We start from the raw sequence: 27,500 nt of genomic DNA on the forward strand, positions 1-27,500 counted from the left end.
TCATGAAGTACGCCATTACCTTTAGTTTAAAGGTCCCATGACATGGAAATGTCACTTTATGAGGTTTTTTAACATTAATGAGTTCCCCTAGCCTGCCTATAGAGACAGAGCGCATTTAGGCCACGCCCACACAAGGGGGGAAAACAAACCAACCGTCCCCATTGACTTTGCATTGCGAGAGGCTGCCTCCTTGTCATTTCTTGCTTCTAACAAAAGACAGAAAAATGCCTAAAAGCTGCTGTGTGACAAGGTGTACAGCAAACAAGCTAAGAAACCCAGAAATAAGTTTTTATTAGCTCTCGACCCCAAAAAACGAGTGTTTAGGACATCAAAGTGGATACAGGCAGTTGAGACAGAGCGTCACGTGTCTCATCACTCTGAGAACTAACGTACGCCCGCCGGAGGAGACCGTAATCGGCAACACATGATAGTTTATCTTACAGAAATATAATATATAAAACTGACATTTGGATATTTGACTCACCAGTGACCAAATGTTTAACTTACTGCACACGTAGTGTATTTTTAGTGCATACTAAGTGTCAGGATCCCACAGTTTACCCATTCGTTCCAGCCTTAACCACTTTTATGTCCTCAAACGCTCGTTTTTTGGGGTCGACAGCTTATGAAAACTTATTTCTGGGTTTCTTAGCTTGTTTGCTGTACACCTTGTCACATAGCAGCTTTTAGGCATTATTCTGTCTTTTGTTAGAAGCAAGAAATGACAAGGAGGCAGCCTCTCGCAATGCGAAGTCAATGGAGACGGTTGGTTTGTTTTCCCCCTTGGTGGGCGTGGTCTTCAGATTATGACGCGTTGCGCTCTGTCTCTATGGTCCCCCAGTGGCTAGACGTTCTGATGGGTGTAAACCAAGCCCTGGGTATTTTTGAGAACATGAAAGCTCAGACGGGCGAATCTAGAATCTTCCCTGTATGTCATCATAAGGTGAAAGGTCACCTCCCCTTTCTCTGCTGGCCCGCCCATGAGTAAATGAGCTGCGCGAGCGCCATATTGGTTTTTCCTCGAGAGACATCATGGCTTGCAAACGAGCGGATCATGGCAGTCACTCAGTGTTTGGATGTACAAATGAACACAAAAGTATTTTTAGTTCCTTCATCCGAGCGTCTGAAGAACCAGTGGGTTATGTGGATTTCTGATGTGTAATTGTTTAAGTTCAGACAGATAATCTTTCTCTCAAAGTCGTTCAATACTGTTTAAGCATCAGTAAATCAAGCCAGTGATTAAACGATCAACTTCACATCGTTTCTCTTAGGAGGATGAAAATAAGCTTACATAAACTGTGATTAATATATATACAGAAAGCGATCAAAGAACAATCCCTTTCCAATCGCCCAAGCTGTCAAAAACCTTTTTGAACTCTCCTTCATATTCATCATCTTCATCTTCTGACACCCTTTTGTTGTTCCAAACCTGTGTGAGTGTCTTCTGAAGAACGTCTGTAACTAGACATTAGACGGCACCCACTGACTTCCCTTGTATTTTGTTCCCTACCATGGATCAATGGATGCCGTCTACTGTCTGGTTCCAGCATTCTTCAGAATATCTTCTTTTATGTTCAACAGAAGGAGGAACGAAACCCATACAGGTTTGGAACATCTGGAGAATAAATGATGACAACGTTTTCATTTTTACTGCTGAATTTAATTTAAGGGAATCTAAGAAGCGAATATACAAGATAGAGGAAACATGAGTAAATATTAAAGGGATAGTTCACCCAAAAATGAACATTAGCCCATGATTTACTCTCCCTCAAGTCATGCTAGGTGTATATGACATTCTTCTTTCAGACGAATACAATCAGGGTTATATTAAAAATTGTTCTGGCTCTTCCAAGCTTTATAATGGCAGTAAATGGCTGTTTCTGTTTTGAAGTCCATAAAAGTGCATCTATCCATCATATACACTTAGGATGGCATGAGGGTGAGTAAATCATGGGCTAATTTGCATTTTTAGGTGAACTATCCCCTTAAGATTTTACTCATGTTTTCTCTTTATCTTGTATATTCGCTTCTTAGATTCCCTTAAATTAAATTCAGCAGTAAAATCTGCTTGTTAGTTCTATTAGTGCAGCACTGAGGCTCCAAACCTCTTTATATCTGCAGGAGCAAAGAGCTGGATGGGTTTCTTGCCAATCTTCTGCTCTACTTTTCCTGCTTCTTTGAGAAGAAAGCTCTGGAGAAAAGACCAAAGTCTCTCATGGGGTGAGTTTGAGCCATAATTGAGCCATATGAGATTATTATAGGAGCACAATAAAGAAGTGTATCTGTTTCAGAGAGGACAGTGGCGGCGAGAGGAGAACAGCAGACCGGCTGGATCTGGCACTGCGGCAACTCGGACTCTCCTACTCTCGGCTGCTGCTGATGAGTGCTGACGGGTCAGAACACATGAATACTGTGGACTTATACTGACGGGTCAGAACACATGAAACTGACGGGTCAGAACACATGAATACTGACGGGTCAGAACACATGAATACTGTGGACTTATACTGACGGGTCAGAACACATAATACTGACGGGTCAGAAGACATGAATACTGATGGGTCAGAACTAGGGCTGGGGGAATTAACGCGTTAATCTTTGCGATTAATTTGAAATGTTTAACGCGTTAAAAAAAAATAACGCAATTGACGCAGCACTTTTTTTTTTTGCCTCGTTTTAATGATTTCCTGTTGCGTCTGCTATTAAAAAGGCCGAAATATGCCGTCCCGCCCCTCCATGTTCGGCGGTCAGGTTTCATTCTCGGGCAGCTTTCATGAGCGGGTCTTTTCCGCTCGGTATGTGCGTCGCGCTCTGTGCTCCGCGCGCGTGAGTGTGTGTGTGTGTGTGTGTGTGTATGTGTGTCGGCGCGCTCTGTGCTCCGCGCACGCGCGCGTGCGTGTGTGTGTGTGTGTCGGCTCGCTCTGTCGTTAATGGCCCAGCAGCGGCGAACTCTCCGTTCCATGTGTGTGTATGTGTGTGTGTGTGTGTGTGTGTGTCGGCGGCTCTGTCGTTAACGGCCCAAAGGCTTCAATCATGTACTAAGCACTGGAAAAGTAAAGTCCACTCAAGTAACGTGAAATTTCTCTGTTGACTTCTGTTTGCTGAGCTGGTATAGCCATGCTGGGCAACAATGGTAAAATGACCTGCTCTGATCACATGCTCTGGTAATAATAGCTTTGTAGGACTATATTTTGTTTTAATAATTAATAAAATAATAATAATAATAATAATCTGTTAAATTGATTATGTTGATTGATTATTGAAAAAGAATAATATATTGATATATTGATGTTTAATATTTTAATATAGGGCTATTTACTGTTCCCTTTTTTTCCTGTGTTGTTTAATTAGGTGATTCTAAATTTAAATATTGATGATTACAAGCTTGGGGGAAGCGCAATTAATTGCAATTAATTACAGAAATTGTGCAATTAATTAGTAAATTTTTTTTAATCGATTCCCAGCCCTAGTCAGAACACATGAATACTGACGGGTCAGAACACATGAATACTGACAGGTCAGAACACATGAATACTGACGGGTCAGAACACATAATACTGACGGGTCAGAAGACATGAATACTGACGGGACAGAACACATGAATACTGACGGGTCAGAACACATAATACTGACGGGTCAGAACACATAATACTGACGGGTCAGAAGACATGAATACTGACGGGTCAGAACACATGAATACTGACGGGTCAGAACACATGAATACTGACGGGTCAGAACACATGAATACTGACGGGTCAGAACACATAATACTGACGGGTCAGAACACATGAATACTGACGGGTCAGAACACATAATACTGACGGGTCAGAAGACATGAATACTGACGGGTCAGAACACATGAATACTGACGGGTCAGAACACATAATACTGACGGGTCAGAAGACATGAATACTGATGGGTCAGAACACATGAATACTGATGGGTCAGAACACATGAATACTGACGGGTCAGAACACATGAATACTGACGGGTCAGAACACATAATACTGACGGGTCAGAACACATAATACTGACGGGTCAGAAGACATGAATACTGGCGGATCAGAACACATGAATACTGACGGGTCAGAACACATGAATACTGACGGGTCAGAACACATGAATACTGACGGACACGTGAATACTGACGGGTCAGAAGACATGAATACTGGCGGATCAGAACACATGAATACTGACGGGTCAGAACACATGAATACTGACGGGTCAGAACACATGAATACTGACGGGTCAGAACACATAATACTGACGGACACGTGAATACTGACGGGTCAGAAGACATGAATACTGGCGGATCAGAACACATGAATACTGACGGGTCAGAACACATGAATACTGACGGACACGTGAATACTGACGGGTCAGAAGACATGAATACTGGCGGATCAGAACACATGAATACTGACGGGTCAGAACACATGAATACTGACGGATCAGAACACATGAATACTGACGGACACGTGAATACCGACGGGTCAGAACACATGAATACTGACGGGTCAGAACACACGAATGCTGGCGGTTCAGAACACACGAATGCTGACGGTTCAGAACACACGAATACTGACGGTTCAGAACACACGAATACTGACGGGTCAGAACACACGAATACTGACGGGTCAGAACACATAAATACACATGAATACTGACGGGTCAGAACACATGAATACTGACGGGTCAGAACACATGAATACTGACGGGTCAGAACACATGAATACACATGAATACTGACGGGTCAGAACACATGAATACTGACGGGTAGGGTTGGGTATTGGTTGGGTTTTATCCGATACCAGTACCTACTCGGTATTTTTCAAACGGTTCTGGTGCTTAAACGGTTCTTAAACCGGTACTTAAAGGTGGTATCAGTGATTTCAGGCCCAAAAAATTTTTTATTTAAAAAAAATATATATATATTTTTGGGCCTGAAATCACTGATACCACATTTAAGAAAACGAAACCGCACACACTTTATCAAAAAAAATACCTGTGTGTGTTTTCTGAAAAAGATTTTCTGATTTCTGATAAAATTAAAAATTGTGCTGATGTAGCCGAATTTTGTCGTCTCATTTATATATTATACACTTTTACAAAACAGAGAAATATCTGACACTGAGCAGAAATATTTAACACACATAGTATAGCCTCATATAAATATACTTGATATACTAGGGGGGGTGGTGGTGGCGCAATGGATAAGACACATGCCTTTGGTGTGAGAGACCCGGGTTCGAATCCACTGTGAGACACCAATGTGTCCCTGAGCAAGACACTTAACCCCTAGTTGCTCCAGAGGCGTGCGACCTCTGACATATATAGCAATTGTAAGTCGCTTTGGATAAAAGCGTCAGCTAAATGAATAAATGTAATGTAAATGTAAATATACTTCATACTTGATATGCAAGATTTGCCGTTGGCATTAAAATACTAGACTTACCCGAAGAGGAACACTGCAGCTGAACTTGAACTTTAGTCAAGAGTGTCAGAGGTTTTGGGTTCTAATCCGCATTCGTAGTTTTTTTTTTATAGTTTTTTTTTAAACCGATTATGCTCATCAGTGGTTGTATATCAAGCAGGGACTTGTGTGCATTATATGTTGTGATTTCACCAGAACGAATAGATATGAGGCGCCGTCTAGGGCCTAAATCGAACTTCATTCACGGACACATAAAACGCTTGCATACACATGTATACTAAAGCCTGGTTTATACTCGACGCGTCCGCACGAGCGCGAAGGTGCGCGTGGCAAAAATGACGTCATCACGGTGTGGGCGGTCGCGCGCGTTGGGTGCGCAAGGGCCCATTTCGCCTGGCGGTGTGCACGACAGATTTTGTAACAACGCGCGCGGCGCCGCATCCGAAGATGCACGACTTCGAGCCGAATCTGGCCGAGCTCGAACTTCTCACCACACCGGCACCCAGTTTGCACGTCTAAATTAGTTGCTTACATTTAAAAAATGAGCATTCAATAGCATAAAAAGTATTTTTAATGAACATAAAGGTCCATGTTTAATAAAAATGTTCACGAAACTTAATGAAATGTTTAGTGAAATTAGAAAATATGTTAGAGATTGTTAATTTAGTTATATTGTATACACATTCTCATATCCATATATTTTGTTTTATTGTCACGAATAATAATCTCAGGGTTTACTGGGTTTTACACGATTCTTTTTGTAGTGTGGTATTGGTGGCCGTGTACTAAAATAAACATTGTCACGTGTGTAGCTTTCTTCTTCTCACCGCTGATTCCTGATGGTTTAGAGGACAATTACTCGAGTCGCCCCCTATCGTTTCACAGAATAGTACAACGGCGAGCGCGTCAAGTATAAACGCCTCGTCCGTTTGCGGAGGTGCGCGCGCAGTCAGGCGAAAGTATAACCAAGGCTTAAGTAGTCACACATACATGTATACTGCTGAATGCTCCAACTATATGAAATGCACAACGTCACATCTAAAGTCGCTCACGCACACCCACGCAAACTCTACACACACGAGACGCGCGGAACTCTCCGCGCACATACTCATCTGAGACGCGAGCACACACACACACAAACTCTCCGTGCACATACTTATATAGACGGCGCCTCATAAATAGATCGATCTCTGCAACGTATTGAAGCGCGTGTCCGAGTGAAGAAAGTGCGGTGTGCGCGAGCCACAAGAGAAAACACTGTATCCGCGCCACTGATCGCAGCGGCAACGAGCACTTTGATCACTTGATTTAAAAAACACAGTTCAGCGCTAGATTGTCTCCTATTTAACAAACAAACTAAATGAATGCTCTGCTGGTTAACTGGATATGTTTTGTTATTGGATCATTCGTGCCGCGAGATGTTTTATAGGGGGCGGTGAAAAAAGTCAGGCACCGAAATCAGGCTCCGAAAGTTGCGTTCTTATTCGGTCTCGATACTACCGTTTACGTCGGAACCGGTTCCCTATTGGAACCGGGTTTCGGTACCCAACCCCACTGACGGGTCAGAACACATGAATACTGACGGGCAGGGATGTAGTGGAGGCTAAACGCACGTAAACGCCGTTTACGCACCTCCCAAAATTTGGAAATAGCGTTTGCCCACCTCCAAAGTTCGTTTACCCACCTCTACATTGCGTTTATCCACCTCTAAAGTTCACGTTATTTGAGCGGACTTTGCTTTTCCAGTGCGTGATCGCCGATCGGCACATGATTCGAGCATTTGGGCCGTTAACTACAGAGCAGAACGCGCAGCGCGCAAACACGGAGCAGAGAATGCAGCGCGCCGACACACACACACACACACACACACACGGAACAAAGAGAACGGCGCACACACGTAGCAGAAAACACACGCTCGTGAAGTTATTAAACAAGCTGCGCGAGAATGAAACTTGATCGCAGCCGCAACAGGAAATCATTAAAACGATGCAAAAAAAAGTTTTTTATTTTTTATTCATTACAGGCAGCTGGTTTAATGTAGGGAGCATGTCAAAACCCAACTGTACAAGAGATTCAGAGGGAATCAAGCCTGCACCAGGTTAAAGACTTTTCCCTTTACAGGGAAACACTGATCCACATTTTTCTGATAGACCAAACAACTAATCAATTAATCGAGGAAATATTCAACAGATTAATCAACTATGAAAATAATCCCAAATCCCTAATCATTATGCACAAGTGCATTGCATTGAAGCCCTGGATATAAGCCTCCCTCTCGATCTCTCTTAAATATTTTTGTTCTCTCTGTTTTGTCATTTAGTAAACTTGATAGATTTCAACCATATTATTCCTTTTTGAGTCTCTTTAACAAGAACTTGGATTAATGTATGAATTGAATAGTGATTGTGTGACCTATGATGAGGGAACAACCAGTGATACCCTTGGTAGTACCATCAAATGGGCCCACCTTACCGGGTGATCAAGTTGTGGTCCACCAGAATTTATAGTTTACCCACCTCTTTTTTTACCACTACACCACTGCTGACGGGTCAGAACAGATGTATACTGACGGGTCAGAACACATGAATACTGACGGGTCAGAACACATGTATACTGACGGGACAGAACACATGAATACTGACGGTCAGAACACACGAATACTGACGGGTCAGAACACACGAATGCTGACGGGTCAGAACACACGAATGCTGACGGTTCAGAACACACGAATACTGACGGGTCAGAACACACGAATACTGACGGGTCAGAACACATGAATACACATGAATACTGACGGGTCAGAACACATGAATACTGACGGGTCAGAACACATGAATACACATGAATACTGACGGGTCAGAACACATGAATACTGACGGGTCAGAACACATGAATACACATGAATACTGACGGGTCAGAACACATGAATACTGACGGGTCAGAACACATGAATACTGACGGGACAGAACACATGAATACTGACGGGTCAGAACACATGAATACACATGAATACTGACGGGTCAGAACACATGAATACTGACGGGTCAGAACACATGAATACTGACGGGTCAGAACACATGAATACTGACGGGTCAGAACACACGAATACTGACGGGACAGAACACACGAATGCTGACGGTTCAGAACACACGAATACTGACGGGTCAGAACACATGAATACTGACGGGTCAGAACACATGAATACTGACAGGTCAGAACACATGAATACTGACGGGACAGAACACATGAATACTGACGGGTCAGAACACATGAATACTGACGGGACAGAACACATGAATACTGACGGGTCAGAACACATGAATACACATGAATACTGACGGGTCAGAACACATGAATACTGACGGGTCAGAACACATGAATACTGACGGGTCAGAACACATGAATACTGACGGTCAGAACACACGAATACTGACGGGTCAGAACACACGAATGCTGACGGTTCAGAACACACGAATACTGACGGGTCAGAACACATGAATACTGACGGGTCAGAACACATGAATACTGACAGGTCAGAACACATGAATACTGACGGGACAGAACACATGAATACTGACGGGTCAGAACACATGAATACTGACAGGTCAGAACACATGAATACTGACGGGTCAGAACACATGAATACTGACGGGTCAGAACAGATGAATACTGACGGGTCAGAACACACGAATACTGACGGGACAGAACACATGAATACTGACGGTCAGAACACACGAATACTGACGGGTCAGAACACACGAATGCTGACGGTTCAGAACACACGAATACTGACGGGTCAGAACACACGAATACTGACGGGTCAGAACACATGAATACTGACGGGTCAGAACACATGAATACTGACGGGTCAGAACACATGAATACTGACGGGTCAGAACACATGAATACTGACGGGACAGAACACATGAATACTGACGGGTCAGAACACATGAATACTGACAGGTCAGAACACATGAATACTGACGGGTCAGAACACATGAATACTGACGTGACAGAACACATGAATACTGACGTGACAGAACACATGAATACTGACGGGTCAGAACACATGAATACTGACGGGACAGAACACATGAATACTGACGGGTCAGAACACATGAATACTGACGGGTCAGAACACATGAATACTGACAGGTCAGAACACATGAATACTGACGTGACAGAACACATGAATACTGACGGGTCAGAACACATGAATACTGACGTGACAGAACACATGAATACTGACGGGTCAGAACACATGAATACTGACGTGACAGAACACATGAATACTGACGGGTCAGAACACATGAATACTGACGGGACAGAACACATGAATACTGACGGGTCAGAACACATGAATACTGACGGGTCAGAACACATGAATACTGACAGGTCAGAACACATGAATACTGACGGGTCAGAACACATGAATACTGACAGGTCAGAACACATGAATACTGACGACGGGTCAGAACACATGAATACTGACGGGTCAGAACAGATGAATACTGACGGGTCAGAACACATGAATACTGACGGGTCAGAACACATGAATACTGACGGGACAGAACACATGAATGATGTGTGAGTTCTGTGATGAATCAGAGCATGTTTGAGAAAACTATGAGTCTGTTTATATCAACAGGTTCAAGGTGTGGTCCACTCACAGTGACATTCAGCTAGATGAGGTTTGTGCCAAACTTTCAACTTATATACAGTATGTGATTCCTGAGGATGTCAAACCAAAACTTGTATGTATTTGAAGATTAGTAGCCAAGAGTTTCATATCCGTCTTTCCCATCATGACAGTGTGTTTTCTGTGCCTCAGTGTCTCTACAGCTTTTGCAGCTATGCTGTATGGGTGAGCTTTGAGAGGCGAGGCCTGAAGGGCGTCCGGGTGGAGATTGGCCGCTTGTTCCGCTCCGACAGCTTTAACTTCGCCCTGAAGGATCAGTCTGAGGATGAGGAGCCCAGACGAACAGCACTGAACAACAGGTACAGTCCACTCGCTGGAAACACTAGATATAACTTAACTTTAGTCAAGTTTGACCGAACTGAAAACTAAAAGTGATTTCATATTTTATTCAGTATGTTTAATAAAAATGTTTTTTTTAAGTTATGTTATTTTAATTCAAATATTTTATTCTTTTTATATAGCCTATATATATATATATATATATATATATATATATATATATATATATATATACACAGTGGGGAGAACAAGTATTTGATACACTGCCAATTTTGCAGGTTTTCCCACTTACAAAGCATGTAGAAGTCTGTAATGTTTATCATAGGTACTCTTCAACTGTGAGTGACGGAATCTAAAACAAAAATCCAGAAAATCACATTGTATGATCTTTAAGTAATTAATTTGCATTTTATTGCATGACATAAGTATTTGATACATCAGAAAAGCAGAAACCTTTGTTTGCAATGACAGAGATCATACGTTTCCTGTAGTTCTTGACCAGGTTTGCACACACTACAGCAGGGCTTCTGGCCCACTCCTCCATACAGACCTTCTCCAGATCCTCCAGGTTTCGGGGCTGTCGCTGGGCAATAGGCATGTGCCGGTATCAAATTTTCATGCTGCAATTAATTGATTGAGCTTTTATCACGGTAATACGGTATTATCACGATATTTTAATTGCTCAAAGAAACGGATGGATAAAAAAAAAAAAAAAACTTGCATCACAATAGGTGTAATTGTGATTGTCAAAACATTTGGTAACTAAACAGAATTTTGCACAATTTTCACGATTTCAATTCAATTCTTGGGATTTGATTTCAATTTTGATTCAATATTGATTCTTTGGATAAATATTAGGTAGGCTACAGTCTGGCGCGGATTAATGCACAGGCTTACATAGGCTGCAGCCTAGGGGCCCCACGTGTTCAGGGGGCCTCGGATTGGCCAGACAATTTTTTTTTTTTTTTTGGGGGGGGATTCCAGTTTGGATGGGCCAGAACGTTAAATAAAAAACGTTATCTAATCACTGTTTAACCTAATAAAAATTACTGACTAATATACTGTTAAATTATCTGTGACTATACAGATTTTAATAGCTTTGTTGCATTGTAAAAAAGTTTCGGTGCATAGGACGGACCTATCCGTGATCGCTCTCCGTGGTTCTGACCAAAGAAGAGCGCTTTGGAATCTCCATTACGCATCATAAGCATCATTCCTGGGCTGCGTTTCCCGATAACGCTCGCTGTCTCTTAGCGCGCTACAAAGACTCTTAAGGTATAACTTAACTAAAGGTTAAACCATTGCTAGGCGTCTTCAGGGCTATCATCCACTCGCGAGGCAGAGGCGCTGAGAGGCAGAGGCGCTGGCGCCCTCCTAGCAATGGCGCTGGTCGCGCTAGCATCCTGGGGTGGCAGAGACGAAGATGTAGATGATGTGGGTCTCAGCTCTCTTCATTTCCTGGTTGCAGCGATGACTCCGAGACTGTACGTGCGCGTTTAAGGTACCTAAACAACGACTGTTGCAACAGGGCCGAGGGCTGGGTTGGAAAATATGTGACGTAATTATGTTTTTTGATTTAATCAATGTTGATTATGAAAGTGAGCATGCAGCATGAGAAAGATATGATACATCATGAGATGTGCAATATGTCTGGAGACATGGGTAAAACATTTTGACCACTTCATTAAGTTTTGTTTTGTAGTCTCTTTTTTAAAAGATTTTCGTTTTGTATAAATTGTATCTTAATTTTGATCAATGTTTTATCAACAATTTGCCTGTATTTATTAAATAACAAGCAAATATATAGCAGACAGTGTAATAAGGCGCCGGCACGATCACTTGAATTGCATGTGAACTGGAGGGCGCCGAAACTCAGCTTGTGCCTCACAGATTTGAGAAATATAGGCTATCTATTATAGAAAGTTTGAAATGTCTACTTTTAAACGAAAATATAAAAAACTAAAATAAATAGGCTAGCCTACTCTCTGAATATGTAATATGAAATGTGCATTTCTTTTTGGCGTTCATGGCGAGACCACATCATCAACTTCATCTTTACTGCGACACAGAAAACACCAGTTTATTAATAAATAATTAATAAATGTCTCCTTGTGGTCGTGCGCTTGAGTGCGGCTATATTATGTAAACGCTCATCTATCTGGTATATAGCCTAAGTAATTAAATTAATATAAAGGGGCGATTTGTCCACGAATGGCTTAAATGAACAACTACTAGTCGACTAGAAAAAAACTTTAGTCGGAGGCAGCCCTTATTCCACATATTTGCAGGCCATTCTGGGTTGAGCGAGCGACCCTGAGCGGAATGAGCAAGCGGAATATTCAGAAATGCGCTCTCCGCTCACATGCTCTGATCGGAACAAACCCCAACCACTGTCTGCTGAACTTGCGCAGAAACATCAAAGACAGGTTAGACATAACCAGCTTTTTTAAATTATTTTTTTTAAACTAATATTTAGACTATTTTAGCACAAATTATGAGCTTATTGCCAATTTTTTATAATTCTTGACAAAATTAGAACATTAAAAAAATATATATAACAGCAAGTGATGAGAGAGAGACAACAGCAAGTGAAGAGAGAGAGAAAGACAACAGCAAGTGATGAGAGAGAGAGAGACAACAGCAAGTGATGAGAGAGAGAGAGAGAGACAACAGCAAGTGCAGAGAGAGAGAGAGACAACAGCAAGTGATGAGAGAGAGAGAGAGAGACAACAGCAAGTGAAGAGAGAGAGAGAGACAACAGCAAGTGATGAGAGAGAGAGAGAGAGACAACCGCAAGTGAAGAGAGAGAGAGAGACAACAGCAAGTGATGAGAGAGAGAGAGACAACAGCAAGTGATGAGAGAGAGAGAGAGAGACAACAGCAAGTGAAGAGAGAGAGAGACAACAGCAAGTGATGAGAGAGAGACAACAGCAAGTGATGAGAGAGAGACAACAGCAAGTGATGAGAGAGAGAGAGACAACAGCAAGTGATGAGAGAGAGAGAGAGAGACAACAGCAAGTGAAGAGAGAGAGAGACAACAGCAAGTGATGAGAGAGAGACAACAGCAAGTGATGAGAGAGAGACAACAGCAAGTGATGAGAGAGAGAGAGACAACAGCAAGTGATGAGAGAGAGAGAGAGAGACAACAGCAAGTGAAGAGAGAGAGAGACAACAGCAAGTGATGAGAGAGAGAGAGACAACAGCAAGTGATGAGAGAGAGAGAGACAACAGCAAGTGATGAGAGAGAGACAACAGCAAGTGATGAGAGAGAGACAACAGCAAGTGATGAGAGAGAGAGAGAGACAACAGCAAGTGAAGAGAGAGAGACAACAGCAAGTGATGAGAGAGAGAGAGAGACAACAGCAAGTGAAGAGAGAGAGACAACAGCAAGTGAAGAGAGAGAGACAACAGCAAGTGATGAGAGAGAGACAACAGCAAGTGAAGAGAGAGAGACAACAGCAAGTGAAGAGAGAGAGACAACAGCAAGTGAAGAGAGAGAGACAACAGCAAGTGAAGAGAGAGAGACAACAGCAAGTGATGAGAGAGAGACAACAGCAAGTGATGAGAGAGAGACAACAGCAAGTGAAGAGAGAGAGACAACAGCAAGTGAAGAGAGAGAGACAACAGCAAGTGATGAGAGAGAGACAACAGCAAGTGATGAGAGAGAGAGAGACAACAGCAAGTGAAGAGAGAGAGACAACAGCAAGTGATGAGAGAGAGACAACAGCAAGTGAAGAGAGAGAGACAACAGCAAGTGAAGAGAGAGAGACAACAGCAAGTGAAGAGAGAGAGACAACAGCAAGTGATGAGAGAGAGACAACAGCAAGTGAAGAGAGAGAGACAACAGCAAGTGATGAGAGAGAGACAACAGCAAGTGAAGAGAGAGAGACAACAGCAAGTGAAGAGAGAGAGACAACAGCAAGTGATGAGAGAGAGACAACAGCAAGTGATGAGAGAGAGACAACAGCAAGTGATGAGAGAGAGACAACAGCAAGTGATGAGAGAGAGAGAGACAACAGCAAGTGATGAGAGAGAGACAACAGCAAGTGATGAGAGAGAGAGAGAGACAACAGCAAGTGAAGAGAGAGAGACAACAGCAAGTGATGAGAGAGAGAGAGAGACAACAGCAAGTGAAGAGAGAGAGACAACAGCAAGTGATGAGAGAGAGAGAGACAACAGCAAGTGATGAGAGAGAGAGAGAGAGACAACAGCAAGTGAAGAGAGAGAGAGACAACAGCAAGTGATGAGAGAGAGACAACAGCAAGTGATGAGAGAGAGACAACAGCAAGTGATGAGAGAGAGAGAGACAACAGCAAGTGATGAGAGAGAGAGAGAGAGACAACAGCAAGTGAAGAGAGAGAGAGACAACAGCAAGTGATGAGAGAGAGAGAGACAACAGCAAGTGATGAGAGAGAGAGAGACAACAGCAAGTGATGAGAGAGAGACAACAGCAAGTGATGAGAGAGAGACAACAGCAAGTGATGAGAGAGAGACAACAGCAAGTGATGAGAGAGAGAGAGACAACAGCAAGTGATGAGAGAGAGACAACAGCAAGTGATGAGAGAGAGAGAGAGACAACAGCAAGTGAAGAGAGAGAGACAACAGCAAGTGATGAGAGAGAGAGAGACAACAGCAAGTGAAGAGAGAGAGACAACAGCAAGTGAAGAGAGAGAGACAACAGCAAGTGATGAGAGAGAGACAACAGCAAGTGAAGAGAGAGAGACAACAGCAAGTGAAGAGAGAGAGACAACAGCAAGTGAAGAGAGAGAGACAACAGCAAGTGATGAGAGAGAGACAACAGCAAGTGATGAGAGAGAGACAACAGCAAGTGAAGAGAGAGAGACAACAGCAAGTGAAGAGAGAGAGACAACAGCAAGTGAAGAGAGAGAGAGACAACAGCAAGTGATGAGAGAGAGAGAGACAACAGCAAGTGATGAGAGAGAGAGAGACAACAGCAAGTGATGAGAGAGAGACAACAGCAAGTGATGAGAGAGAGACAACAGCAAGTGATGAGAGAGAGACAACAGCAAGTGATGAGAGAGAGACAACAGCAAGTGATGAGAGAGAGAGAGACAACAGCAAGTGATGAGAGAGAGACAACAGCAAGTGATGAGAGAGAGAGAGAGACAACAGCAAGTGAAGAGAGAGAGACAACAGCAAGTGATGAGAGAGAGAGAGAGACAACAGCAAGTGAAGAGAGAGAGACAACAGCAAGTGAAGAGAGAGAGACAACAGCAAGTGATGAGAGAGAGACAACAGCAAGTGAAGAGAGAGAGACAACAGCAAGTGAAGAGAGAGAGACAACAGCAAGTGAAGAGAGAGAGACAACAGCAAGTGATGAGAGAGAGACAACAGCAAGTGATGAGAGAGAGACAACAGCAAGTGAAGAGAGAGAGACAACAGCAAGTGAAGAGAGAGAGACAACAGCAAGTGATGAGAGAGAGACAACAGCAAGTGATGAGAGAGAGACAACAGCAAGTGATGAGAGAGAGACAACAGCAAGTGAAGAGAGAGAGACAACAGCAAGTGAAGAGAGAGAGAGACAACAGCAAGTGAAGAGAGAGAGACAACAGCAAGTGAAGAGAGAGAGACAACAGCAAGTGATGAGAGAGAGACAACAGCAAGTGATGAGAGAGAGACAACAGCAAGTGAAGAGAGAGAGACAACAGCAAGTGAAGAGAGAGAGACAACAGCAAGTGATGAGAGAGAGACAACAGCAAGTGATGAGAGAGAGACAACAGCAAGTGATGAGAGAGAGACAACAGCAAGTGATGAGAGAGAGAGAGACAACAGCAAGTGATGAGAGAGAGACAACAGCAAGTGATGAGAGAGAGAGAGAGACAACAGCAAGTGATGAGAGAGAGACAACAGCAAGTGAAGAGAGAGAGACAACAGCAAGTGATGAGAGAGAGACAACAGCAAGTGATGAGAGAGAGACAACAGCAAGTGAAGAGAGAGAGACAACAGCAAGTGAAGAGAGAGAGACAACAGCAAGTGATGAGAGAGAGACAACAGCAAGTGATGAGAGAGAGACAACAGCAAGTGATGAGAGAGAGACAACAGCAAGTGATGAGAGAGAGAGAGACAACAGCAAGTGATGAGAGAGAGACAACAGCAAGTGATGAGAGAGAGAGAGAGACAACAGCAAGTGAAGAGAGAGAGACAACAGCAAGTGATGAGAGAGAGAGAGAGACAACAGCAAGTGAAGAGAGAGAGACAACAGCAAGTGATGAGAGAGAGAGAGAGAGACAACAGCAAGTGAAGAGAGAGAGAGACAACAGCAAGTGATGAGAGAGAGACAACAGCAAGTGATGAGAGAGAGACAACAGCAAGTGATGAGAGAGAGAGAGACAACAGCAAGTGATGAGAGAGAGAGAGAGAGACAACAGCAAGTGAAGAGAGAGAGAGACAACAGCAAGTGATGAGAGAGAGAGAGACAACAGCAAGTGATGAGAGAGAGAGAGACAACAGCAAGTGATGAGAGAGAGACAACAGCAAGTGATGAGAGAGAGACAACAGCAAGTGATGAGAGAGAGAGAGACAACAGCAAGTGATGAGAGAGAGAGACAACAGCAAGTGATGAGAGAGAGACAACAGCAAGTGATGAGAGAGAGACAACAGCAAGTGATGAGAGAGAGACAACAGCAAGTGATGAGAGAGAGAGAGACAACAGCAAGTGATGAGAGAGAGACAACAGCAAGTGATGAGAGAGAGAGAGAGACAACAGCAAGTGAAGAGAGAGAGACAACAGCAAGTGATGAGAGAGAGAGAGACAACAGCAAGTGAAGAGAGAGAGACAACAGCAAGTGATGAGAGAGAGAGAGACAACAGCAAGTGAAGAGAGAGAGACAACAGCAAGTGAAGAGAGAGAGACAACAGCAAGTGAAGAGAGAGAGACAACAGCAAGTGATGAGAGAGAGAGAGACAACAGCAAGTGATGAGAGAGAGACAACAGCAAGTGATGAGAGAGAGAGACAACAGCAAGTGAAGAGAGAGAGACAACAGCAAGTGATGAGAGAGAGAGAGAGACAACAGCAAGTGAAGAGAGAGAGACAACAGCAAGTGATGAGAGAGAGAGACAACAGCAAGTGAAGAGAGAGAGACAACAGCAAGTGAAGAGAGAGAGACAACAGCAAGTGAAGAGAGAGAGACAACAGCAAGTGAAGAGAGAGAGACAACAGCAAGTGATGAGAGAGAGAGACAACAGCAAGTGATGAGAGAGAGACAACAGCAAGTGAAGAGAGAGAGACAACAGCAAGTGAAGAGAGAGAGACAACAGCAAGTGATGAGAGAGAGACAACAGCAAGTGATGAGAGAGAGACAACAGCAAGTGATGAGAGAGAGACAACAGCAAGTGATGAGAGAGAGACAACAGCAAGTGATAGAGAGAGAGACAACAGCAAGTGAAGAGAGAGAGACAACAGCAAGTGATGAGAGAGAGACAACAGCAAGTGAAGAGAGAGAGACAACAGCAAGTGATGAGAGAGAGAGACAACAGCAAGTGATGAGAGAGAGACAACAGCAAGTGAAGAGAGAGAGACAACAGCAAGTGAAGAGAGAGAGACAACAGCAAGTGATGAGAGAGAGACAACAGCAAGTGATGAGAGAGAGACAACAGCAAGTGATGAGAGAGAGACAACAGCAAGTGATGAGAGAGAGAGAGACAACAGCAAGTGATGAGAGAGAGAGACAACAGCAAGTGATGAGAGAGAGAGAGACAACAGCAAGTGAAGAGAGAGAGACAACAGCAAGTGATGAGAGAGAGAGAGACAACAGCAAGTGAAGAGAGAGAGACAACAGCAAGTGATGAGAGAGAGACAACAGCAAGTGATGAGAGAGAGACAACAGCAAGTGATGAGAGAGAGACAACAGCAAGTGATGAGAGAGAGAGAGACAACAGCAAGTGAAGAGAGAGAGACAACAGCAAGTGATGAGAGAGAGACAACAGCAAGTGATGAGAGAGAGAGACAACAGCAAGTGAAGAGAGAGAGACAACAGCAAGTGATGAGAGAGAGACAACAGCAAGTGATGAGAGAGAGACAACAGCAAGTGATGAGAGAGAGACAACAGCAAGTGATGAGAGAGAGAGAGACAACAGCAAGTGAAGAGAGAGAGAGACAACAGCAAGTGATGAGAGAGAGACAACAGCAAGTGATGAGAGAGAGACAACAGCAAGTGATGAGAGAGAGACAACAGCAAGTGAAGAGAGAGAGACAACAGCAAGTGATGAGAGAGAGACAACAGCAAGTGAAGAGAGAGAGACAACAGCAAGTGAAGAGAGAGAGACAACAAGCAAGTGATGAGAGAGAGACAACAGCAAGTGATGAGAGAGAGAGAGAGACAACAGCAAGTGATGAGAGAGAGACAACAGCAAGTGATGAGAGAGAGACAACAGCAAGTGATGAGAGAGAGAGAGAGACAACAGCAAGTGATGAGAGAGAGAGAGAGACAACAGCAAGTGAAGAGAGAGAGAGACAACAGCAAGTGATGAGAGAGAGAGAGAGACAACAGCAAGTGATGAGAGAGAGACAACAGCAAGTGAAGAGAGAGAGACAACAGCAAGTGATGAGAGAGAGACAACAGCAAGTGATGAGAGAGAGAGAGACAACAGCAAGTGATGAGAGAGAGAGAGACAACAGCAAGTGATGAGAGAGAGAGAGAGAGACAACAGCAAGTGATGAGAGAGAGACAACAGCAAGTGATGAGAGAGAGAGAGACAACAGCAAGTGAAGAGAGAGAGAGAGACAACAGCAAGTGATGAGAGAGAGAGAGACAACAGCAAGTGATGAGAGAGAGAGAGAGAGACAACAGCAAGTGAAGAGAGAGAGACAACAGCAAGTGAAGAGAGAGAGACAACAGCAAGGGATGAGAGAGAGAGACAACAGCAAGTGAAGAGAGAGAGGAGAGACAACAGCAAGTGAAGAGAGAGAGAGAGAGACAACAGCAAGAGAGAGAGAGAGACAACAGCAAGTGAAGAGAGAGAGACAACAGCAAGTGATGAGAGAGAGACAACAGCAAGTGAAGAGAGAGAGACAACAGCAAGTGATGAGAGAGAGACAACAGCAAGTGATGAGAGAGAGACAACAGCAAGTGATGAGAGAGAGACAACAGCAAGTGATGAGAGAGAGAGACAACAGCAAGTGATGAGAGAGAGAGAGAGACAACAGCAAGTGATGAGAGAGAGACAACAGCAAGTGATGAGAGAGAGACAACAGCAAGTGATGAGAGAGAGACAACAGCAAGTGATGAGAGAGAGACAACAGCAAGTGAAGAGAGAGAGACAACAGCAAGTGAAGAGAGAGAGACAACAGCAAGTGATGAGAGAGAGACAACAGCAAGTGATGAGAGAGAGACAACAGCAAGTGATGAGAGAGAGACAACAGCAAGTGATGAGAGAGAGACAACATCAAGTGATGAGAGAGAGACAACAGCAAGTGATGAGAGAGAGACAACAGCAAGTGAAGAGAGAGAGACAACAGCAAGTGATGAGAGAGAGAGAGAGACAACAGCAAGTGATGAGAGAGAGACAACAGCAAGTGAAGAGAGAGAGACAACAGCAAGTGAAGAGAGAGAGACAACAGCAAGTGATGAGAGAGAGACAACAGCAAGTGATGAGAGAGAGACAACAGCAAGTGAAGAGAGAGAGACAACAGCAAGTGAAGAGAGAGAGAGAGAGACAACAGCAAGTGAAGAGAGAGAGAGAGAGACAACAGCAAGTGAAGAGAGAGAGAGAGAGACAACAGCAAGTGAAGAGAGAGAGACAACAGCAAGTGATGAGAGAGAGACAACAGCAAGTGATGAGAGAGAGACAACAGCAAGTGAAGAGAGAGAGACAACAGCAAGTGATGAGAGAGAGACAACAGCAAGTGAAGAGAGAGAGACAACAGCAAGTGAAGAGAGAGAGACAACAGCAAGTGATGAGAGAGAGACAACAGCAAGTGATGAGAGAGAGACAACAGCAAGTGATGAGAGAGAGACAACAGCAAGTGAAGAGAGAGAGACAACAGCAAGTGAAGAGAGAGAGACAACAGCAAGTGATGAGAGAGAGACAACAGCAAGTGAAGAGAGAGAGACAACAGCAAGTGATGAGAGAGAGACAACAGCAAGTGATGAGAGAGAGAGAGAGACAACAGCAAGTGATGAGAGAGAGACAACAGCAAGTGAAGAGAGAGAGACAACAGCAAGTGAAGAGAGAGAGACAACAGCAAGTGATGAGAGAGAGACAACAGCAAGTGAAGAGAGAGAGACAACATCAAGTGATGAGAGAGAGACAACAGCAAGTGATGAGAGAGAGACAACAGCAAGTGAAGAGAGAGAGACAACAGCAAGTGATGAGAGAGAGAGAGAGACAACAGCAAGTGATGAGAGAGAGACAACAGCAAGTGAAGAGAGAGAGACAACAGCAAGTGAAGAGAGAGAGACAACAGCAAGTGATGAGAGAGAGACAACAGCAAGTGATGAGAGAGAGACAACAGCAAGTGAAGAGAGAGAGACAACAGCAAGTGAAGAGAGAGAGAGAGAGACAACAGCAAGTGAAGAGAGAGAGAGAGAGACAACAGCAAGTGAAGAGAGAGAGAGAGAGACAACAGCAAGTGAAGAGAGAGAGACAACAGCAAGTGATGAGAGAGAGACAACAGCAAGTGATGAGAGAGAGACAACAGCAAGTGAAGAGAGAGAGACAACAGCAAGTGATGAGAGAGAGACAACAGCAAGTGAAGAGAGAGAGACAACAGCAAGTGAAGAGAGAGAGACAACAGCAAGTGATGAGAGAGAGACAACAGCAAGTGATGAGAGAGAGACAACAGCAAGTGATGAGAGAGAGACAACAGCAAGTGAAGAGAGAGAGAGACAACAGCAAGTGATGAGAGAGAGAGACAACAGCAAGTGAAGAGAGAGAGACAACAGCAAGTGAAGAGAGAGAGACAACAGCAAGTGATGAGAGAGAGACAACAGCAAGTGATGAGAGAGAGACAACAGCAAGTGATGAGAGAGAGACAACAGCAAGTGAAGAGAGAGAGAGACAACAGCAAGTGATGAGAGAGAGAGACAACAGCAAGTGAAGAGAGAGAGAGACAACAGCAAGTGATGAGAGAGAGACAACAGCAAGTGATGAGAGAGAGACAACAGCAAGTGATGAGAGAGAGACAACAGCAAGTGAAGAGAGAGAGACAACAGCAAGTGATGAGAGAGAGACAACAGCAAGTGATGAGAGAGAGACAACAGCAAGTGAAGAGAGAGAGAGAGAGACAACAGCAAGTGATGAGAGAGAGAGAGACAACAGCAAGTGAAGAGAGAGAGACAACAGCAAGTGATGAGAGAGAGACAACAGCAAGTGAAGAGAGAGAGACAACAGCAAGTGAAGAGAGAGAGAGAGAGACAACAGCAAGTGAAGAGAGAGAGACAACAGCAAGTGAAGAGAGAGAGAGAGAGACAACAGCAAGTGAAGAGAGAGAGACAACAGCAAGTGATGAGAGAGAGACAACAGCAAGTGAAGAGAGAGAGACAACAGCAAGTGATGAGAGAGAGACAACAGCAAGTGATGAGAGAGAGAGAGACAACAGCAAGTGATGAGAGAGAGAGAGAGACAACAGCAAGTGATGAGAGAGAGACAACAGCAAGTGATGAGAGAGAGACAACAGCAAGTGATGAGAGAGAGACAACAGCAAGTGATGAGAGAGAGACAACAGCAAGTGAAGAGAGAGAGACAACAGCAAGTGATGAGAGAGAGAGAGAGACAACAGCAAGTGAAGAGAGAGAGAGACAACAGCAAGTGATGAGAGAGAGACAACAGCAAGTGATGAGAGAGAGACAACAGCAAGTGATGAGAGAGAAACAACAGCAAGTGATGAGAGAGAGACAACAGCAAGTGATGAGAGAGAGACAACAGCAAGTGAAGAGAGAGAGACAACAGCAAGTGATGAGAGAGAGAGAGAGACAACAGCAAGTGAAGAGAGAGAGAACAGCAAGTGATGAGAGAGAGAGACAACAGCAAGTGATGAGAGAGAGACAACAGCAAGTGATGAGAGAGAGAGAGAGACAACAGCAAGTGAAGAGAGAGAGACAACAGCAAGTGATGAGAGAGAGAGACAACAGCAAGTGAAGAGAGAGAGAGACAACAGCAAGTGAAGAGAGAGAGACAACAGCAAGTGATGAGAGAGAGAGAGACAACAGCAAGTGATGAGAGAGAGACAACAGCAAGTGAAGAGAGAGAGAGACAACAGCAAGTGATGAGAGAGAGACAACAGCAAGTGAAGAGAGAGAGACAACAGCAAGTGATGAGAGAGAGAGACAACAGCAAGTGATGAGAGAGAGAGACAACAGCAAGTGATGAGAGAGAGAGAGAGAGACAACAGCAAGTGATGAGAGAGAGACAACAGCAAGTGAAGAGAGAGAGACAACAGCAAGTGATGAGAGAGAGACAACAGCAAGTGATGAGAGAGAGAGAGAGAGACAACAGCAAGTGATGAGAGAGAGAGAGAGACAACAGCAAGTGATGAGAGAGAGAGAGACAACAGCAAGTGATGAGAGAGAGAGAGACAACAGCAAGTGATGAGAGAGAGACAACAGCAAGTGAAGAGAGAGAGACAACAGCAAGTGATGAGAGAGAGACAACAGCAAGTGATGAGAGAGAGAGAGAGAGAGACAACAGCAAGTGAAGAGAGAGAGACAACAGCAAGTGATGAGAGAGAGAGAGAGAGACAACAGCAAGTGAAGAGAGAGAGACAACAGCAAGTGATGAGAGAGAGAGAGAGAGAGAGAGAGAGAGAGACAACAGCAAGTGATGAGAGAGAGAGATAACAGCAAGTGATGAGAGAGAGAGAGAGAGAGAGAGAGAGAGAGAGAGAGAGAGAGACAACAGCAAGTGATGAGAGAGAGACAACAGCAAGTGAAGAGAGTTGAAATGTGAAGGTATTAATACTAATTCCCAGCCTAGGGGCCGCCCCTGGCTACAGTAGATAGCCTACATGTTATTTTTTCTCAAGAAAAAATATATCTCACATAATGCTGTAAACATACAGAGAGCCCTATCAGCTGGTATTATTAAAGGTTTAAAATTAACAAATTAAATTAAATATAATTTGGTTTTCATTATAATAACAATTATGACACAAGTAAAAATATAATACAAATGTAATATAGTGCACATATTTAGCTATTTTTTCTAGTCAACCAACGTGTTGGTCATTAAATGGCTTTCCTGAGGTAAATGTAACGTTCTTTGACATAATTGTTCACCTGCAGTTTTATTGACATTTCCGTGGCTGAAAAACACTGATTGATCGAGGCATAAATACCTTTCGGTAAGTTGTACTGTATCTTTAAATAAGAGGTAACAGATGATCGGTTTACTTGAACTGAGGCGCTACAGCGATCGGTCACGTCACATTTACAAGCACCAAAACGGTATTTATTGTCTGAATTTCGTATTAAAATGGACAGAACATGAGAGCTGAGAATTGTTTTCATATCATAAGTAACCTGCTCTGTCTAGTCTGTCGGTGTCCGTGTCCTCTTTGCTCTGTGATTTTTCTCTGCGTGAGAAATTGGATGTGTAGCGCGAGAGCGTGTGAAAAGTGTCGATTGCGTGAGTCTCATGGCGAATGCGTAGAGTTGGCAGCCCTGCTTTTAGAAGGGGGATAAATCGTCGGCAGCGTTCCTCCTTCCGCCATGCTTCTTCTCCATGTGAGGATTGTTTACATTAGACTAGAGTGCGCACGGCGCCGCATGCACACAGTGCTTCATGTGGGGATTGTTTACATCAGAGTGCGCACGTGTTTCGCGCAGCATATACGCAGTGTTTGTTTAAGCGGTTGATGGAAAATAAGTTAATGCGCGTTCTATAAATCTAAATTCTGATCTATTATTTTTCACGGTATTTTGAAGTGCCCGCGATAACAATATCGTGCACATTCATTACCGCGATTTATCGCATTACCGAATACCGGCACATGTCATATTCCACATATTTGCAGGCCATTCTGGGTTGAGCGAGCGACCCTGAGCGGAATGAGCAAGCGGAATATTCAGAAATGCGCTCTCCGCTCACATGCTCTGATCGGAACAAACCCCAACCACTGTCTGCTGAACTTGCGCAGAAACATCAAAGACAGGTTAGACATAACCAGCTTTTTTAAATTATTTTTTTTAAACTAATATTTAGACTATTTTAGCACAAATTATGAGCTTATTGCCAATTTTTTATAATTCTTGACAAAATTAGAACATTAAAAAAATATATATAACAGCAAGTGATGAGAGAGAGACAACAGCAAGTGAAGAGAGAGAGAAAGACAACAGCAAGTGATGAGAGAGAGAGAGACAACAGCAAGTGATGAGAGAGAGAGAGAGAGACAACAGCAAGTGCAGAGAGAGAGAGAGACAACAGCAAGTGATGAGAGAGAGAGAGACAACAGCAAGTGATGAGAGAGAGAGAGACAACAGCAAGTGATGAGAGAGAGAGAGACAACAGCAAGTGATGAGAGAGAGAGAGACAACAGCAAGTGATGAGAGAGAGAGAGACAACAGCAAGTGCAGAGAGAGAGAGAGACAACAGCAAGTGATGAGAGAGAGAGAGACAACAGCAAGTGATGAGAGAGAGAGACAACAGCAAGTGATGAGAGAGAGAGAGACAACAGCAAGTGAAGAGAGAGAGAGACAACAGCAAGTGATGAGAGAGAGAGAGACAACAGCAAGTGATGAGAGAGAGAGAGACAACAGCAAGTGATGAGAGAGAGAGAGACAACAGCAAGTGATGAGAGAGAGAGAGACAACAGCAAGTGATGAGAGAGAGAGAGAGAGACAACAGCAAGTGAAGAGAGAGAGACAACAGCAAGTGAAGAGAGAGAGACACATGTCTACTGGGCAATACGGACTTTCAGCTCCCTCCAAAGATTTTCTATTGGGTTCAGGTCTGGAGACTGGCTAGGCCACTCCAGGACCTTGAGTTGCTTCTTACGGAGCCACTCCTTAGTTGCCCTGGCTGTGTGTTTCCAGCCACGACCCATCTTCAATGCCCTTACTGAGGGAAGGAGGTTGTTGGCCAAGATCTCGCGATACATGGCCCCATCCATCCTCCCCTCAATACGGTGCAGTCGTCCTGTCCCCTTTGCAGAAAAGCATCCCCAAAGGGTTTCCACCTCCATGCTTCACGGTTGGAATGGTGTTCTTGGGGTTGTACTCATCCTTCTTCTTCATCCAAACACGGCGAGTGGAGTTTAGACCAAAAAGCTCTATTTCTGTCTCATCAGACCACATGACCTTCTCCCAGTCCTCCTCTGGATCATCCAGATGGTCATTGGCAAACTTCAGACGGGCCTGGACATGCGCTGGCTTGAGCAGGGGGACCTTGCGTGCGCTGCAGGACTTTAATTCATGACGGCGTAGTGTGTTACTAATGGTTTTCTTTGAGACTGTGGTCCCAGCTCTCTTCAGGTCATTGACCAGGTCCTGCCGTGTAGTTCTGGGCTGATCCCTCACCTTCCTCATGATCATTGATGCCCCACGAGGTGAGATCTTGCATGGTGCCCCAGACCGAGGGAGATTGACCGTCATCTTGAACTTCTTCCATTTTCTAATAATTGCGCCAACAGTTGTTGCCTTCTCACCAAGCTGTTTGCCTATTGTCCTGTAGCCCATCCCAGCCTTGTGCAGGTCTACAGTTTTATCCCTGATGTCCTTACACAGCTCTCTGGTCTTGGCCATTGTGGAGAGGTTGGAGTCTGTTTGATTGAGTGTGTGGACAGGTGTCTTTTATACAGGTAACAAGTTCAAACAGGTGCAGTTAATACAGGTAATAAGTGGAGAACAGGAGGGCTTCTTAAAGAAAACTAACAGGTCTGTGAGAGCCGGAATTCTTACTGGTTGGTAGGTGATCAAATACTTATGTCATGCAATAAAATGCAAATTCATTATTTAAAAATCATACAATGTGATTTTCTGGATTTTTTTTTTGATTCTGTCTCTCACAGTTGAAGAGTACCTATGATAAAAATGACAGGCCTCTACATGCTTTGTAAGTGGGAAAACCTGCAAAATCGGCAGTGTATCAAATACTTGTTCTCCCCACTGTGTGTGTGTATATATATATATATATGATTTAATATTATATGATTTTAGTTATCTTTATTTGTTGATACATACACCAAGCATTCATGAAAAAAAAAAAAAGATAATATTTGATTCCTTTTATCACCAAAGCATAGCAGAACCCAGATTTTTTAAAAACGAGTGACACAAATTTATTCTAAATGTTTTTATGCATATATTAATGAAGATGCTTTAGATGTTTATGAGGTGTGCTTTTACTGGCCCATCTCTCACTCTCTGTCTCCTGACCTTTAATCCAGGAAGTCCGAGCGACGCCCTGCCCTGAGCAAGATCCTAACCCAGTGCTCCCCTCTGATGGCCTCTCTGCTGCCCACTCCACAGGAAAATGCCCCGCACCTGTTTAGGCGCTTTAGACGTGGTAAACTGCCCTCAACTGAACGCAGTGATTCAGAGGCTCTGATGGAGGGGCTGAAACAGCAGCTAAAGTCTCTTAGGTAATACTTTTGAATTATTTACAACTGATGTAATAAAAAGCATAGTAATATGTGTCTATTTCACTTTTGTTTCTAATAGTCTCTGTTGGCTAATTGTATCAACTTTCTTTTGCCTTTAGCTTTGGCATTCTTGGAAAGCCTTTGAGCCAATTCAGCTCGAAGACACTGAAGCCTCAGGAAGGCCAGAGTGAAGAGGAGGAAGATGAGGGTAATGACAGCGATCTGGTGAACCCTAACCCACACGTACACATCAAGAGTAGGAAAACCTCTGTCACGGGCCAAAGATCACTGACCACAACTGCAGACGGACGCATCCGCTCTAGACGAGTTGACCTAGTCTCCAGAGCAACCACTGAAGCAGTGTCCTCAGACACAGAATAAATACAAAGATCTGTCATGAAACTCTAGATGGCGCAGGCTGATACCTTGACCCAGTCTGCTTGCAACCACATCATTCTCTACAGGACACAGCTGATTGGTTCCCGCTGTATCAGTAGCCAATGAGCTTGCTGCTCAACATTCAAAGTTGTTTGTTGTAGCAGTTTGT

General features: G+C 43.8%; 1 protein-coding gene across 1 annotated transcript in view; it reads left to right on the forward strand.

Annotated features, from left to right (window-relative positions):
- ppp1r36 (protein phosphatase 1 regulatory subunit 36) overlaps window positions 1-27,500 on the forward strand; it is a 29,487-nt gene that overhangs the window by 1,297 nt on the left and 690 nt on the right. The window contains exons 5-11 of the mRNA XM_082141395.1: window positions 1-7; window positions 2,122-2,220; window positions 2,292-2,393; window positions 10,083-10,125; window positions 10,266-10,432; window positions 26,759-26,953; window positions 27,073-27,500. The exon at window positions 1-7 is cut by the window's left edge and continues 63 nt beyond it; the exon at window positions 27,073-27,500 is cut by the window's right edge and continues 690 nt beyond it. Coding sequence (XP_081997521.1) covers window positions 1-7; window positions 2,122-2,220; window positions 2,292-2,393; window positions 10,083-10,125; window positions 10,266-10,432; window positions 26,759-26,953; window positions 27,073-27,334 — 875 coding nt within the window. The 3' untranslated portion in view covers window positions 27,335-27,500. The remainder of the gene's footprint in view (window positions 8-2,121; window positions 2,221-2,291; window positions 2,394-10,082; window positions 10,126-10,265; window positions 10,433-26,758; window positions 26,954-27,072) is intronic.

The sequence above is a fragment of the Leuciscus leuciscus genome, assembly GCF_965113295.1.
Source record: "Leuciscus leuciscus genome assembly, chromosome: 16".
Taxonomy (NCBI): Eukaryota; Metazoa; Chordata; class Actinopteri; order Cypriniformes; family Leuciscidae; genus Leuciscus; species Leuciscus leuciscus.